This window comes from Schistocerca gregaria, unplaced genomic scaffold (genome assembly GCF_023897955.1).
Source record: "Schistocerca gregaria isolate iqSchGreg1 unplaced genomic scaffold, iqSchGreg1.2 ptg000784l, whole genome shotgun sequence".
NCBI classification, from domain to species: Eukaryota; Metazoa; Arthropoda; class Insecta; order Orthoptera; family Acrididae; genus Schistocerca; species Schistocerca gregaria.
In genome coordinates this window covers 286,902-305,081 of record NW_026062153.1, presented here as the reverse complement: position 1 = coordinate 305,081, position 18,180 = coordinate 286,902, and the positions used below count along the sequence as shown (strand labels likewise).

Here is an 18,180-nt window from a genome sequence, read left to right as displayed (position 1 = left end):
TACAAACACAATGGTATACATTCATCACCTGCATTGTGTTATTGCTCACCTAAATCATCCCTGGCAAACAAGTATTGCTTACAACAGTGACAATATGGTTAAAAGATAGCAGTGGCACATGAAAAACTTATGCTCTCTCAGTTTCTGACTTGCAGACATGATTTATATCTCAACCATGTGCACAGTGCCTCTGACTTCACAAATGGCAAAGTAGAGCACACATTCAAGGAACAGATGGAATCAAACCAGAAACAAAACAGTGCATCTTCATTCAAATTGACTCGTGTATAAAAGTCTTCATTTTACCTTCTGTGTGTTTAATGTTGCTGAAGATAACTGACATCTCATCTCAATCACATTGTGTTGGATTTGATGAGTATATAACTTGTTGATCCAGAAATTTGGTCACCTGTCAAGATGGACATGTTGCTGGGATCACAAGTTTGTGTGTACATTCATAAGGCAAGGACTCTCTCCATAGGAACTGATCATCCTGTGCTTCAAGAGAGAGAACTGTGTTGGGTTATGTGTGTCAAAGCAGTATCAAATGGTAGAACACAAAACTTTGTCAAGGTAGCCATTTGTGTTATGCTCTGTGAAGACTTACACTGACTTTCTTGAAGAAACTGAAGGACAGAAGGATGAAATCAAGTCTGAGCCACAGTATCTCAAATCTTGGTGGTACTGTATTCCACTGGCATCACTAACTACTTAGGTTGCTGATATTGATTAGATTGCAAGTTGCAAGCTAAGATCTTTGATCAAAGCACACGTGCGATTGTGCATGTGTGTCCGTTTGGTGGGGCCTGGAGAACAGTTGGCTGGAGTGCATATGGCTGGCAATTTGTTACTTTTGGGGGACTCCCACTATCCAGTGCAGGACAAAAGATACCACTGAAGGTCGAGTCAGTGAGAGAAAAATGGACCAGATTACATGAGGACCAACAGCGGTGCCATGCAAGAAGACATACGGACATTGCACACAACCTGCTTCGCAAGTTACTGGCTTACTCTACAAGCTTAAATTTTATCGCTCCTTGATGATCACAAGTGGGGGTAGGATGCAATAATACCCTGGCTAAAATCCTGCATAGTCACTGCTCCTTCACAACTGACTCAAGTTTTGAGTTGTTTTGTTATATTTGAGTAAGGTCATATCTGTGTTATCTAGAATTGCATCTGTAATAATAATGCACCTATGAGTGATTCAGTGCATGATCATCAGTAAATGTTATTAATTTCAATTTGTGTTCTGGGTCATGCATCATGCAAGTGTAAGAGTATTCCGTGTTTTAAGTCTCATGATGGGAATCTACTCCAACACAATCTGTGTCAGAGGCAAAGCAACCTCGGTACATGTGTACACTTGAGCTAATGTATCAGGACGTGCTTAAATTTTTGCTTCTGAATAATGCAAATTTTAAGGAGTGTTAATTTGTATCTCTAGTCAGTTGTGCCAAGCATTCACATTTTCTACTTCCTGGCCCTTATTGTGTGAAGCTTTATTTGTGCAGACCACTGTTCCCATTGATGTGTGTCAGCGGGAAATGACATGTTGCTATTCCCTGAACACAGAGCAGAGGTATGTTTGCATTTGGCCATGGCAGCACTTCTGTCATCACGTGGCACCCAGATTGACTGGCAGTATGCTGCCCCTACCAGTCAAACTGTGGGGCCTCGAAGGAAGTGGGGCAGGAACCAGTAATCTGCTATTATTTTAATGATTTATTGAAATCAGGAGATTAAGGCATATTTCCTAAGCCTGAGGTTCCTCCTCATTATGCCTTTAACTACTTGCTTAAACCTAGCATTCTTAATCCTAATTCTCAACACGTTTAGTTTAAACCCTGTTAGCTATCAGTATAAACTGTCAATCGTTACCTCAGTGAATAGTCATTAATTAACCCCACTTGGGGAATTTGGCTGTTTGCTCCTTGTTGACTGTGGTAGCTCTGCTGTAGTTCTCAGCTTATTCTGAATTTTGGATGAATGTATATTTATTAAAGGCAATTTTTCATGTTTGTCTGCAATGTACAGGTTACTGCTTAAGGGTTATTCTTTCTTTTTGTTGTGTGTTAAACATTGCTGAGGGACCTTCCAACAGCAACAATAAGTGATGTGACTTGCAAATCTTCCTGTGTTTGTATGAATGTTATTCAGTTGTGTAATAGTTACAAAAGCAGCAAGTTCTTAGCACATTTAATGTCTGTCATTGTAAATCATTTAACTCATAATATTTTTGTTTAACCTGCCCAACTGCTGCGACGTTTCCTTGTTTTGTGACCCGTGTACTTCAAATTTCATGCCCTGTTTGGAATGGTACAACTGACAAAATATGGCTTCTAATTAATTAAGCCTGTTCAAGTTTCAACTGTGAATATCGTGACTTTAAGTAAGTTATTAATTTGTAATAATAATAATAATAATAATAATAATAATAATAATAATGTTGTAAATAAGAAAGTGTATTACATAAAATAACAAGTTACAAAATATGCGAGTCCACATTCCATTTCTTTTACTTAAAGCTGTTCCAAACCTAGTTGTGAGGTATCAATGTCTTAATTATGTAAGAAGAGCAGCAATGTGACTCACCCATCCTGGAACACACAACTGAAGATTCAACAGACAGATTCATTGTTCATCTTCCATTTCAGGAAGAGCTGAGTTTGTTATTCAATTCTTTCCACAATACAGCAAGATTACTCTATTAAACTGAACAGAAACTTGCAAGACAATCAAAGTTTGTGGAAAGCTACACAGAGTTTATAAGGAAGTATGAAGATTTAAGACATATGGTAATAGTAGTTATGACAGATGCCATTTAATATTGCATGCCGATGAATATTGTGGAGGAGTGATAGATTTGCACCACTTCAGGAATACCAACGAAAGACAATCACATAAAAAATGACTTGTGCCCCCTTCCTTGCAGCACTGTGTCTGTTATAATTAGCTCATGAAGAGAGTGAGCAGAGTGAGGCAGCAAACATTCTCAATAATCACTTCAGTATGGACCACTTTATCTCAGTTTGTGATACAGTAAGGGTTGAAATTCAGCTCCAACAAGATCTCATGATGATATTGATCAGAAGTTGATCTTCACTATGGAAATGGTACAACAACAGTGCCAAACTATTCAAAAATATCCCCTCTGTGGAGCATGAAACACAACTACTTTTACTGCTTGGTAATGATGAGGATATTAGAACACCTAATTTATTCTAGCATCCAGCTTATGATCATTCAAAAATTGTAAACAATGTCAAAGCAACACCTAGTATCTGCAGCTTCACTAAACACACACTACTCTGTGACACATCAAACATTTTTAATTTCTTTGGATTAATTAGACACATTGTCATCACATTTGAGATATGTTTGCAATATCTATGGCAGCATAGGTTAATGTGAATTGGGCCCTTGCCCTCAGAGTTTCACTCCTTGTGGCAGACACTATATAGTCAAATTCATATGACATACAGCATGCACATTGATCGTATAATCATTGCAGGAGGGACACCTATCAGCAAACATAAATCAGTACAAGATTTGGATGATCATCCAAATATTTATCACTTGATTCTATTTCATGTATCAGAGACCTACCTGAATATTACTGGAAGCAAATCCCAAAAAACAAAAGTAGCTACACCCTTACTTTTACTTCACTCAGCACAATCTGTGATACATGAGCTACCAAACATGAAGTTAGTTTTATTGAATTACTAAGCTACATGTGTTAAAATCTTCACACCCAGAGACAAGATGATCTCTCTATGAAAATCACAAGATATCTATTAAATAGCCACACAAATATCGAAAGAAGATTTTTTTTAAGTTTGTCTGGCTATGATAATAGCAAGAAGTGTGACTACTATCAATGTAGGAATGTACGTCTTGTGTAGTTGCAATAACTAAATATTTTACACAAATTAGTTATCATATCTACTGCTGTGTAACCTAAAACTTGGCGAAAGTTACATGTTTCACAATGTCTATAGGACCGATGAACAATGGCTGCAGCAATAAAGTTATATTTTAGTTCATACAGTTGATTTAAACTTTTATTTACTTCAGGAATTTTTTTCTCTTGTGGATGAACTCTGTTGCAAATTTATGAAGAATTTCTACAGAGTGGGAAAACGATAGTTGCACTATTAGGCTTCACCGTACCTGCTGATTTTTGGTTTATTCCTTGCTACCCCATTCCTGTTCAGTGATGTACCTAGCCCATAGATCTGTAAGCACAGTGGCAACTGTCATTGTATCAGGAGAAAAACCTGAAGGTGAGCTGTCATTAGCCAGTATGAAAGTATTGTTTGAGAAAGTTTTTGGATTCTTCAGTACACAATTTTATCTTGACAATTTATTTGAGATAACATTTTGGTAATCAGTGTAAACAAAGTTGCATATGTTGTAGGGGCCAGGAAGGAGTGGAGTGGAGTGCAAAAAAACAATGAGAAAGAAAGTGGAGATGAATAGGATACATAGAAAGGAGTTGATTAATTAAAATGAGGTTGTGAAGGGCAGCACACACAAGGGATGAAAACCCTTGGCTGATGAAATTAGTGAGCACCCTAGGAGGAGGGCAGGAAACTGTGTGACACAAAACCAAACTTGTTTCGCTACTGGTGAAACTCACCCATGCTCTGACAGTCTCACAGGTGCTACCCTCTAGTTTCACTCACCTGAGCAGTAGGAGGTGGAACTTGCTCCTCGACAGGCCCTGATTGCGAGAAAAGAAATTGCGTGTTAATATAAAAACTACTTTATCTGCAAAGGTAAAAAAAAACAGGTGATTAACTAAGAATGTTACAGTATGACATGATAAAGAACAGAATTATTCAAAGTACTTACGGGCATTAAGCCAGGTTGAATTTTCGACAACTGCCGATATTTCGGAGGATGCACACTCCGCCATTTTCAAGGCTTAAACACCGATACATTTCCTCCCCGTAGAGGTAAATAATGTGAGACCTTAGTTTCTCCTGGCGTAAACTATGTTCAAAGTACTTACGGGCATTCAGCCAGGTTGAATTTTCGACAACTGCTGATATTTCGGCGGATGCACACTCCGCCATTTCCAAGGCTTAAACACCGATACATTTCCTCCCCGTCGAGGTAAAAAATGTGAGACCTACGGGGAGGAAATGTATCAGTGTTTAAGCCTTGAAAATGGCGGAGTGTGCATAAGCCGAAATATCGGCAGTTGTCGAAAATTCAACCTGCCTGAATGCCCCTAAGTATTTTGAACATAGTTTACGCCAAGAACACAATTATTTCAATCTTTTAGAGTGCTTACTGATCAGTGAATAACTGAGCATCTGATCTACATAATTATGTACAGCAGTGAACATTACTAACCGAGTTCCATAAAGCCAAAACTTTATTCCAGTTGGTGGCTACTGTCTGAAGACTGCATAGTGCAAACAAATTTTACTGTCAACATTTCACATAATTAAGGTCAAAATTTTACAATCCTGTAGTAATGTGCTTATTGAAACAAACAACTTTATTTAGCAGGATTAACTCACTGTGGCAAGTGTAACAGGTAGGAACAGTGTATATGACTGGATATGCAGCCGCACTCATTGCAGGCATTGCCAACATTATATTCATCAAGAAGTTGACAATAAGAGCACTTAGTGACTTGCAGGAAATTCACCCCCAATTTCAAATTATCATGAATTTTTCTCAGGAATACCTCACACAAAGTAATACCAAAAATTTTGATCACTTACCACATTTTTGATGTTCGTGCAGTCAAACTGCCACATCAAACAAATGCAATGCAACCCTTCTTTCTTTATTTACAGATGGGTAGATATAGCCACAAGAAGGCATGGAAGATGATGTGGGGTACTTCTCAGGTGCTTTCTTCACAGGGGTGAGGTGGGAAGAGCTTTGATGGGTATGGCAACAGGATGGAGCAGGAGACATAACAGGAATTAGGTGGACGTGGGCGGTGTACCATCTGGATGGTTCCTTACAATTCTGTCTTGTGAAATTCAACAGAGGGCTCTCTGTTGCTGGCATATTAAGAGGCTTGAAACGAACTCAGTATAGCTCATCTTTCCCATGACAGACACTGCATAGTTTCTGTACAGAGGCCCATAACACTGGACAATTTTCCAGTACTCCTGCAATGCACAGCCTTCATAGATCACTGCACAAGGGCTTACCAGCCCACCCAGGTCACAAACTCTACATCAACTATAACTTCAGAGTGCCATGACTATACAAATAAGAATGCAGCCCTCAATATTGACATCGCCAGTGCAACCTACACTTTAGGTGCCTACAGCAGTGCTTCTCAGTTTTTACAGACAGAGTGCTAAAATGGAGAGTAAAGGAATAGTTCTCATAGTAGCAAATATCTTTTAGTGCATCAGGGCATTCTCTACCTTGCCTTCACTAGAAACCTGTTTCATGCTGTTACACACAAAATGTGTTGCAATGAAGCTCTATTCCCCTTGTCTACTAAGGAACATCTCTCTTCTTGTGCTATTTACAATACTTCTTTGTTTCTGGAAACTTATTACCAGTGTCTTGTGTTCCCGTCAGTAGCCTTCATCTCTGTGTCATTCCACGTCACTATCCTCCTTCAATGATGATGTTGCCCGATTCCGGCATTATTCTTCCAGGTCTGTGCCTCCTGGATGGCACTCCATGAGGATGTCAGTTGTCACATTTTTGGTGCTGTTATAGACAACTTTTCCTCTGAGCACAACAACAACATTGGATACTAGGACACCACTAGTGCAACTTGCAGTGCTCACCTAACACCTTGAAGAATGATTCCCACATTAGTTATAACCTCAGAGCATATCAGAACTATTTTTGTGTTGCTTGCACTAGGAAGCTGCTTCACTTGCACAACATTATCATGTGCCTTCTTTTTTGCAACGAAGTTACAACGGTATGGCTACCTGAGCAAACTAGGTGGGACATGGGATTATGAGTGTGGGTTGCACATGGCAGTTGCCTCCTGGATTCCCTGTAGAGAGTTGAAGCAGGAATACAAATAGATTGGCTTAGGAACAGACTGTAGGGAAAATCTTAATGGGAAATATTTTATAAACAAAGGAAAAGTGATACTGTACATACATTATCATTGGATACTTATTATCAGCCATTCTCTCCACATATGAGATAATATTTCTCCTATTGAGACAGGAAAGGGTCTGAATCGGTGAGAAACAGACAAATGAAGGTGAAGGTGGGAACCCTCCTTGCATCATATTCTATGTTTCTGTGACCCTTCTGGACTCCAACTTAGTTAGTGATGTTTCTCATTCATCCATATCTTCCTATTCCAGCACTGCAGCACTGCTCAGCCCCCATTCTGCCATTGCACGGAGTCTTCAATATTCTCCTTAACTGCTAACACTCCCCCCAACCCCCCCCCCCCCCTCACCTTACCACACAACACATGCTCACACACAGCCAGGTTACCATCATGCTACTGCAGGGCAGCATAGGAGTAGCGACTACCAGCTTGAATGAGTTTTGTGGAAGTTAAGGATGAGTTAAGAGGGAATAACACATGTTCAAATTAAGAAAGCTGGTATGGGTGTGCAGTTTGTAGGACTGGAGATGACCTCGAGAATGCAGTACACATGTTTTGGTGCTACCAACATATCAGGGACCTTGTACTCTGTAGCATGCTGTCATTTGGTAGTCAATTAGCCTCTTTGCAGGTGATGGGTAACTGTGGCACTCAGATGTGTCAGGCTATTTCACACATCAGACAGATGGCAAAATACTGCTTTGGGAAAGAAGAAGGATTACAAGGACAGTAGTCCTCATATCAAGACATAATGATGAGGTTTCAAATCACTAGCCATGAATGTGGTTAACTTGATCTGGTCCCCAATAACTTTGTCAATTTTCCTCTTTAAGATGCTCAACTATGCTGAGCAATCGTTGTATACTTTAAAATATTTCTCTCAAGATGATGATTTTAGTATGAGCCATGACTACAGAATAAGGGGACTGTGATCTAAACATTACTACTTGTTGTAGTGTGCCAATTAGTAATGTGAGCTTACCTTTACAATGACTTATTTTTTAAATGTCAATTTACTACTTAAATATTTGTCTTCTTCCTCTTTGATCACGTTTTCCTCACAATCTACCACAGTACACTTTTCAAACACAACTGCACCTTTGTGACCAATCACTTGTAGTTACAATGGCACTGCCAATTTTCAGTATGAATTATGTACTAGGTAATTAATATCCAGTGTCAGGTTCTAGCATAAAATTCTGAACAACTGTTTCACTGATATGCTTTAGCACACAATCAATGAAGAATTAATGTCAAAGAAAATTATGAAAAACTGTGCCACACAAGATAACATTAAAGTGATTACTTTAACATGTAATTAAGCTACTGAAGAAAGTGAAAATCTCACCTGCTACTACCTCTTCTGCTTGCACCTCTTGTGGATCCTGCAAAAGAAAAAATAATAATAATAATAATAATAATAATAATAATAATAATAATATGAATAACTTTACATCAACTTAATTTAAGTGTAAATCAAATACCTTAAATGTGCCAGTGGTATGTCATCTCACTGCACATGCCCTTGTAATTGTTAATGAGTTGGCAAATTAAATATTGATAGCGATTAGGAATCAGGTGCAGTGACAAGTATATGGATATGAAATTCTATTAATGTGAGACTGATAAAGCTGCATAATGCTCCAAGTTAAGAATCACAAAATATTTGAGTTTTAATTGAGCTTAACGGTCTGAATTCCAGCTGCTACATACAGCCACTGTCACAGAGTAGGACAAGGTGCCCACAAAACGCAAGTCAACAGAATGGGAAAGCAGACCATAGTTGCTAGATGTTTGAAGGCTGGTGTAACGATACTGCCAGTGACCAAAATAGAAGTACAGCATAGTTTGCTGGATCAAACACCCCTCACAATGGCCTGGTGTAGTAGTCCAAAGGATAGTGGAAGGGGAAATGTATAACAGACCATTATAAAATCACAGCTCATAGAGATAGTGATAGGGTCCATCATGACTACATCTGCTGCTACTCGGACAGGAATTTGTGAGTTGATCTTGGTCCCAGAGAGCCATTTGAGGTTCACACACACAAGAGAGAGTGAAATTGTTAAAAGAACTATTACATTATATAAAGCCAGCTTTTTGCTATCCTTAAGAGTTCGATGACACTGTGTGTGCAACTGTTTATAATGAATGCAATTTACCATCATAGAATGATGGTTAAAAACATGGAGAGCACATCTCTGCATGTGAGACGAGTCACTAAATGGCTCAGTCAATCGAGTGAATGTGACATGGCGCAGTAAAGATGAAGTGCAAGAATGGAACATTGTGTCACAGTAATGATTACATTTGTAAGATATTCTACCTGGGCACCACAACTGGGGAAATAATGTTTCTCGAAGGGTGCCAGGGACCACTGAAATTCTTGTCATCCTTAGAAAGCTTCCTTGTGGGTGTGCACAAAGGTGGCGTAGGAATCAGAAAATGGATGTTGTTGTTGTTGTCTTCAGTCCTAAGACTGGTTTGATGCAGCTCTCCATCCTATTCTATCCTGTGCAATCTTCATATCCCAGTACTTACTGCAACCTACATCCTTCTGAATTTGCTTCATGTATTCATCTCTTGGTCTCCCTCTACGATTTTTACCCTTAACACTGCCTTCCAATACTAAATTGGTGATCTCTTGATGCCTCGGAAGATGCCTACCAACCAATCCCATCTTCTAGTCAAGTTGTGCCACAATCTCCTCTTCTCCCCAGTTCTATTCAATACCTCTTCATTAGTTATGTGATCTACCCATCTAATCATCAGCATCCTTCTTAGCACCACATTTGGAAAGCTTCTAATCTCTTGTCTGAACTATTTATCACCCACGTTCCACTTCATTACATGGCTACACTCCATACAAATACTTTCAGAAACAACTTCCTGACACTTAAATCTATACTCGATGTTAGCAAATTTCTCTTGTTGAGAAACACTTTACTTGCCATTGCCAGTATACATTTTGTATCCTCTCTACTTCGACCATCATCAGTTATTTTGCTCCCTAAATAGCAAAACTCCTTTACTACTTTAAGTATTTCATTTCCTAATCTAATTCCCTCAATGTCACCTGACTTAATTCTACTACATTCCATTATCCTCGTTTTGCTTTTGTTGATGGTTGTCTTATATCCTCCTTTCAACACACTGTCCATTCCGTTCAACTGCTTTTCCAAGTCCTTTGCTGTCTCTGAATAAACTACAATGTCATCAGCAGACCTCAAATTTTTTATTTCTTCTCCATGGATTTTAATACCTACTCCAAACCTTTCTTTTGTTTCCTTTACTGCTTGCTCAAAATACAGATTGAGTAACACTGCAGAATTTGAAAGAGTATTCCAGTCAACATTGTCAAAAGCTTCATATAAGTCTACAAATGCTAGAAACGTAGGTTTGCCTTTCCTTAATCTAGCTTCTAAGGTAAGCCATAGAATCAGTATAACCTCATGTGTTCCAATATTTGTACGGAATCGAAACTGATCTTCCCTGAGGTCTGTTTCTACCAGATTTTCCATTTGTCTGTAAAGAATTCGCATTATTATTTTCCAGCATGACTTATTTAAAAGATAGTTCAGTAATTTTTCACACCTGTCATAACCTGTTTTCTTTGTGATTGGAATAATTCGAATTATTCTTGCAGTCTGATGATAGCAAATGACAAATGGTCACTTGGTTTCTTACCATAGATACTTGGACTACTTCAAGCAATGTTCATGTGCTGATGGCATTACAACTAAATTAATCCTTGCAAGACATGACTATATCTCACGTATTTGTAGAAAATGTTGACCAGTCTGTGGGAACAGAATTTAAATTGCATCGGAGTTCAAAAGCTTTCTGACATTAGGAGAGAGGTAGGTTTTTCTGTAAAATAAATGCAAATCTGAAATCAAGAAGGATACAGACCTACATGGCACAGCACATATGGGAACAAACAGCAGACTTCCTGCAATACCAAGCACTTTGCGCATTTGAAATTGATCTAGTCCCTGATAGTGCTGCATTTGTCATGTGCCACTTGCCTCATACTTTGCAGAAGTGCAGAAAATTCAGGCAAGCCACATGTAGTGAACACAAACCTATTCTGATGCCCAACAAATTGTTTGCTTAATTGCTTAAAGCGTGTTTGTAGGGCTTCTAGTTGCACATCTGTATGCTGTCATGCTTGTCAAAAATCACACCACACAGAAATAAAACACACAAAATGGAAAAAGGTAGGGGACTGTCCTAGTGACAAAATACAAACACAATGGTATACATTCATCACCTGCATTGTGTTATTGCTCACCTAAATCATCCCTGGCAAACAAGTATTGCTTACAACAGTGACAATATGGTTAAAAGATAGCAGTGGCACATGAAAAACTTATGCTCTCTCAGTTTCTGACTTGCAGACATGATTTATATCTCAACCATGTGCACAGTGCCTCTGACTTCACAAATGGCAAAGTAGAGCACACATTCAAGGAACAGATGGAATCAAACCAGAAACAAAACAGTGCATCTTCATTCAAATTGACTCGTGTATAAAAGTCTTCATTTTACCTTCTGTGTGTTTAATGTTGCTGAAGATAACTGACATCTCATCTCAATCACATTGTGTTGGATTTGATGAGTATATAACTTGTTGATCCAGAAATTTGGTCACCTGTCAAGATGGACATGTTGCTGGGATCACAAGTTTGTGTGTACATTCATAAGGCAAGGACTCTCTCCATAGGAACTGATCATCCTGTGCTTCAAGAGAGAGAACTGTGTTGGGTTATGTGTGTCAAAGCAGTATCAAATGGTAGAACACAAAACTTTGTCAAGGTAGCCATTTGTGTTATGCTCTGTGAAGACTTACACTGACTTTCTTGAAGAAACTGAAGGACAGAAGGATGAAATCAAGTCTGAGCCACAGTATCTCAAATCTTGGTGGTACTGTATTCCACTGGCATCACTAACTACTTAGGTTGCTGATATTGATTAGATTGCAAGTTGCAAGCTAAGATCTTTGATCAAAGCACACGTGCGATTGTGCATGTGTGTCCGTTTGGTGGGGCCTGGAGAACAGTTGGCTGGAGTGCATATGGCTGGCAATTTGTTACTTTTGGGGGACTCCCACTATCCAGTGCAGGACAAAAGATACCACTGAAGGTCGAGTCAGTGAGAGAAAAATGGACCAGATCACATGAGGACCAACAGCGGTGCCATGCAAGAAGACATACGGACATTGCACACAACCTGCTTCGCAAGTTACTGGCTTACTCTACAAGCTTAAATTTTATCGCTCCTTGATGATCACAAGTGGGGGTAGGATGCAATAATACCCTGGCTAAAATCCTGCATAGTCACTGCTCCTTCACAACTGAGTCAAGTTTTGAGTTGTTTTGTTATATTTGAGTAAGGTCATATCTGTGTTATCTAGAATTGCATCTGTAATAATAATGCACCTATGAGTGATTCAGTGCATGATCATCAGTAAATGTTATTAATTGCAATTTGTGTTCTGGGTCATGCATCATGCAAGTGTAAGAGTATTCCGTGTTTTAAGTCTCATGATGGGAATCTACTCCAACACAATCTGTGTCAGAGGCAAAGCAACCTCGGTACATGTGTACACTTGAGCTAATGTATCAGGATGTGCTTAAATTTTTGCTTCTGAATAATACAAATTTTAAGGAGTGTTAATTTGTATCTCTAGTCAGTTGTGCCAAGCATTCACATTTTCTACTTCCTGGCCCTTATTGTGTGAAGCTTTATTTGTGCAGACCACTGTTCCCATTGATGTGTGTCAGCGGGAAATGACATGTTGCTATTCCCTGAACACAGAGCAGAGGTATGTTTGCATTTGGCCATGGCAGCACTTCTGTCATCACGTGGCACCCAGATTGACTGGCAGTATGCTGCCCCTACCAGTCAAACTGTGGGGCCTCGAAGGAAGTGGGGCAGGAACCAGTAATCTGCTATTATTTTATTGATTTATTGAAATCAGGAGATTAAGGCATATTTCCTAAGCCTGAGGTTCCTCCTCATTATGCCTTTAACTACTTGCTTAAACCTAGCATTCTTAATCCTAATTCTCAACACGTTTAGTTTAAACCCTGTTAGCTATCAGTATAAACTGTCAATCGTTACCTCAGTGAATAGTCATTCATTAACCCCACTTGGGGAATTTGGCTGTTTGCTCCTTGTTGACTGTGGTAGCTCTGCTGTAGTTCTCAGCTTATTCTGAATTTGGGACGAATGTTTATTTATTAAAGGCAATTTTTCATGTTTGTCTGCAATGTACAGGTTACTGCTTAAGGGTTATTCTTTCTTTTTGTTGTGTGTTAAACATTGCTGAGGGACCTTCCAACAGCAACAATAAGTGATGTGACTTGCAAATCTTCCTGTGTTTGTATGAATGTTATTCAGTTGTGTAATAGTTACAAAAGCAGCAAGTTCTTAGCACATTTAATGTCTGTCATTGTAAATCATTTAACTCATAATATTTTTGTTTAACCTGCCCAACTGCTGCGACGTTTCCTTGTTTTGTGACCCGTGTACTTCAAATTTCATGCCCTGTTTGGAATGGTACAACTGACAAAATATGGCTTCTAATTAATTAAGCCTGTTCAAGTTTCAACTGTGAATATCGTGACTTTAAGTAAGTTATTAATTTGTAATAATAATAATAATAATAATAATAATAATAATAATGTTGTAAATAAGAAAGTGTATTACATAAAATAACAAGTTACAAAATATGCGAGTCCACATTCCATTTCTTTTACTTAAAGCTGTTCCAAACCTAGTTGTGAGGTATCAATGTCTTAATTATGTAAGAAGAGCAGCAATGTGACTCACCCATCCTGGAACACACAACTGAAGATTCAACAGACAGATTCATTGTTCATCTTCCATTTCAGGAAGAGCTGAGTTTGTTATTCAATTCTTTCCACAATACAGCAAGATTACTCTATTAAACTGAACAGAAACTTGCAAGACAATCAAAGTTTGTGGAAAGCTACACAGAGTTTATAAGGAAGTATGAAGATTTAAGACATATGGTAATAGTAGTTATGACAGATGCCATTTAATATTGCATGCCGATGAATATTGTGGAGGAGTGATAGATTTGCACCACTTCAGGAATACCAACGAAAGACAATCACATAAAAAATGACTTGTGCCCCCTTCCTTTCAGCACTGTGTCTGTTATAATTAGCTCATGAAGAGAGTGATCAGAGTGAGGCAGCAAACATTCTCAGTAATCACTTCAGTATGGACCACTTTATCTCAGTTTGTGATACAGTAAGGGTTGAAATTCAGCTCCAACAAGATCTCATGATGATATTGATCAGAAGTTGATCTTCACTATGGAAATGGTACAACAACAGTGCCAAACTATTCAAAAATATCCCCTCTGTGGAGCATGAAACACAACTACTTTTACTGCTTGGTAATGATGAGGATATTAGAACACCTGGTTTATTCTAGCATCCAGCTTATGATCATTCAAAAATTGTAAACAATGTCAAAGCAACACCTAGTATCTGCAGCTTCACTAAACACACACTACTCTGTGACACATAAAACATTTTTAATTTCTTTGGATTAATTAGACACATTGTCATCACATTTGAGATATGTTTGCAATATCTATGGCAGCATAGGTTAATGTGAATTGGGCCCTTGCCCTCAGAGTTTCACTCCTTGTGGCAGACACTATATAGTCAAATTCATATGACATACAGCATGCACATTGATCGTATAATCATTGCAGGAGGGACACCTATCAGCAAACATAAATCAGTACAAGATTTGGATGATCATCCAAATATTTATCACTTGATTCTATTTCATGTATCAGAGACCTACCTGAATATTACTGGAAGCAAATCCCAAAAAACAAAAGTAGCTACACCCTTACTTTTACTTCACTCAGCACAATCTGTGATACATGAGCTACCAAACATGAAGTTAGTTTTATTGAATTACTAAGCTACATGTGTTAAAATCTTCACACCCAGAGACAAGATGATCTCTCTATGAAAATCACAAGATATCTATTAAATAGCCACACAAATATCGAAAGAAGATTTTTTTTAAGTTTGTCTGGCTATGATAATAGCAAGAAGTGTGACTACTATCAATGTAGGAATGTACGTCTTGTGTAGTTGCAATAACTAAATATTTTACACAAATTAGTTATCATATCTACTGCTGTGTAACCTAAAACTTGGCGAAAGTTACATGTTTCACAATGTCTATAGGACCGATGAACAATGGCTGCAGCAATAAAGTTATATTTTAGTTCATACAGTTGATTTAAACTTTTATTTACTTCAGGAATTTTTTTCTCTTGTGGATGAACTCTGTTGCAAATTTATGAAGAATTTCTACAGAGTGGGAAAACGATAGTTGCACTATTAGGCTTCACCGTACCTGCTGATTTTTGGTTTATTCCTTGCTACCCCATTCCTGTTCAGTGATGTACCTAGCCCATAGATCTGTAAGCACAGTGGCAACTGTCATTGTATCAGGAGAAAAACCTGAAGGTGAGCTGTCATTAGCCAGTATGAAAGTATTGTTTGAGAAAGTTTTTGGATTCTTCAGTACACAATTTTATCTTGACAATTTATTTGAGATAACATTTTGGTAATCAGTGTAAACAAAGTTGCATATGTTGTAGGGGCCAGGAAGGAGTGGAGTGGAGTGCAAAAAAACAATGAGAAAGAAAGTGGAGATGAATAGGATACATAGAAAGGAGTTGATTAATTAAAATGAGGTTGTGAAGGGCAGCACACACAAGGGATGAAAACCCTTGGCTGATGAAATTAGTGAGCACCCTAGGAGGAGGGCAGGAAACTGTGTGACACAAAACCAAACTTGTTTCGCTACTGGTGAAACTCACCCATGCTCTGACAGTCTCACAGGTGCTACCCTCTAGTTTCACTCACCTGAGCAGTAGGAGGTGGAACTTGCTCCTCGACAGGCCCTGATTGCGAGAAAAGAAATTGTGTGTTAATATAAAAACTACTTTATCTGCAAAGGTAAAAAAAAATAGGTGATTAACTAAGAATGTTACAGTATGACATGATAAAGAACAGAATTATTTCAATCTTTTAGAGTGCTTACTGATCAGTGAATAACTGAGCATCAGATCTACATAATTATGTACAGCAGTGAACATTACTAACCGAGTTCCATAAAGCCAAAACTTTATTCCAGTTGGTGGCTACTGTCTGAAGACTGCATAGTGCAAACAAATTTTACTGTCAACATTTCACATAATTAAGGTCAAAATTTTACAATCCTGTAGTAATGTGCTTATTGAAACAAACAACTTTATTTAGCAGGATTAACTCACTGTGGCAAGTGTAACAGGTAGGAACAGTGTATATGACTGGATATGCAGCCGCACTCATTGCAGGCATTGCCAACATTATATTCATCAAGAAGTTGACAATAAGAGCACTTAGTGACTTGCAGGAAACTTCACCCCCAATTTCAAATTATCATGAATTTTTCTCAGGAATACCTCACACAAAGTAATACCAAAAATTTTGATCACTTACCACATTTTTGATGTTCGTGCAGTCAAACTGCCACATCAAACAAATGCAATGCAACCCTTCTTTCTTTATTTACAGATGGGTAGATATAGCCACAAGAAGGCATGGAAGATGATGTGGGGTACTTCTCAGGTGCTTTCTTCACAGGGGTGAGGTGGGAAGAGCTTTGATGGGTATGGCAACAGGATGGAGCAGGAGACATAACAGGAATTAGGTGGACGTGGGCGGTGTACCATCTGGATGGTTCCTTACAATTCTGTCTTGTGAAATTCAACAGAGGGCTCTCTGTTGCTGGCATATTAAGAGGCTTGAAACGAACTCAGTATAGCTCATCTTTCCCATGACAGACACTGCATAGTTTCTGTACAGAGGCCCATAACACTGGCCCATTTTCCAGTACTCCTGCAATGCCCAGCCTTCATAGATCACTGCACAAGGTCTTACCAGCCCACCCAGGTCACAAACTCTACATCAACTATAACTTCAGAGTGCCATGACTATACAAATAAGAATGCAGCCCTCAATATTGACATCGCCAGTGCAACCTACACTTTAGGTGCCTACAGCAGTGCTTCTCAGTTTTTACAGACAGAGTGCTAAAATGGAGAGTAAAGGAATAGTTCTCATAGTAGCAAATATCTTTTAGTGCATCAGGGCATTCTCTACCTTGCCTTCACTAGAAACCTGTTTCATGCTGTTACACACAAAATGTGTTGCAATGAAGCTCTATTCCCCTTGTCCACTAAGGAACATCTCTCTTCTTGTGCTATTTACATTACTTCTTTGTTTCTGGAAACTTATTACCAGTGTCTTGTGTTCCCGTCAGTAGCCTTCATCTCCGTGTCATTCCACGTCACTATCCTCCTTCAATGATGATGTTGCCCGATTCCGGCATTATTCTTCCAGGTCTGTGCCTCCTGGATGGCACTCCATGAGGATGTCAGTTGTCACATTTTTGGTGCTGTTATAGACAACTTTTCCTCTGAGCACAACAACAACATTGGATACTAGGACACCACTAGTGCAACTTGCAGTGCTCACCTAACACCTTGAAGAATGATTCCCACATTAGTTATAACCTCAGAGCATATCAGAACTATTTTTGTGTTGCTTGCACTAGGAAGCTGCTTCACTTGCACAACATTATCATGTGCCTTCTTTTTTGCAACGAAGTTACAACGGTATGGCTACCTGAGCAAACTAGGTGGGACATGGGATTATGAGTGTGGGTTGCACATGGCAGTTGCCTCCTGGATTCCCTGTAGAGAGTTGAAGCAGGAATACAAATAGATTGGCTTAGGAACAGACTGTAGGGAAAATCTTAATGGGAAATATTTTATAAACAAAGGAAAAGTGATACTGTACATACATTATCATTGGATACTTATTATCAGCCATTCTCTCCACATATGAGATAATATTTCTCCTATTGAGACAGGAAAGGGTCTGAATCGGTGAGAAACAGACAAATGAAGGTGAAGGTGGGAACCCTCCTTGCATCATATTCTATGTTTCTGTGACCCTTCTGGACTCCAACTTAGTTAGTGATGTTTCTCATTC

The 18,180-nt window shown here is 38.7% G+C and overlaps 1 protein-coding gene across 1 annotated transcript in view; it reads right to left on the bottom strand.

Moving 5' to 3' along the window:
* LOC126321991 (chaplin-A-like) overlaps positions 1-18,180 on the bottom strand; it is a 142,375-nt gene that overhangs the window by 65,492 nt on the left and 58,703 nt on the right. The window contains exons 10-12 of the mRNA XM_049994246.1: positions 16,006-16,043; positions 8,421-8,457; positions 4,692-4,729 (exon numbers count right to left, since the gene is read on the bottom strand). Coding sequence (XP_049850203.1) covers positions 4,692-4,729; positions 8,421-8,457; positions 16,006-16,043 — 113 coding nt within the window. The remainder of the gene's footprint in view (positions 1-4,691; positions 4,730-8,420; positions 8,458-16,005; positions 16,044-18,180) is intronic.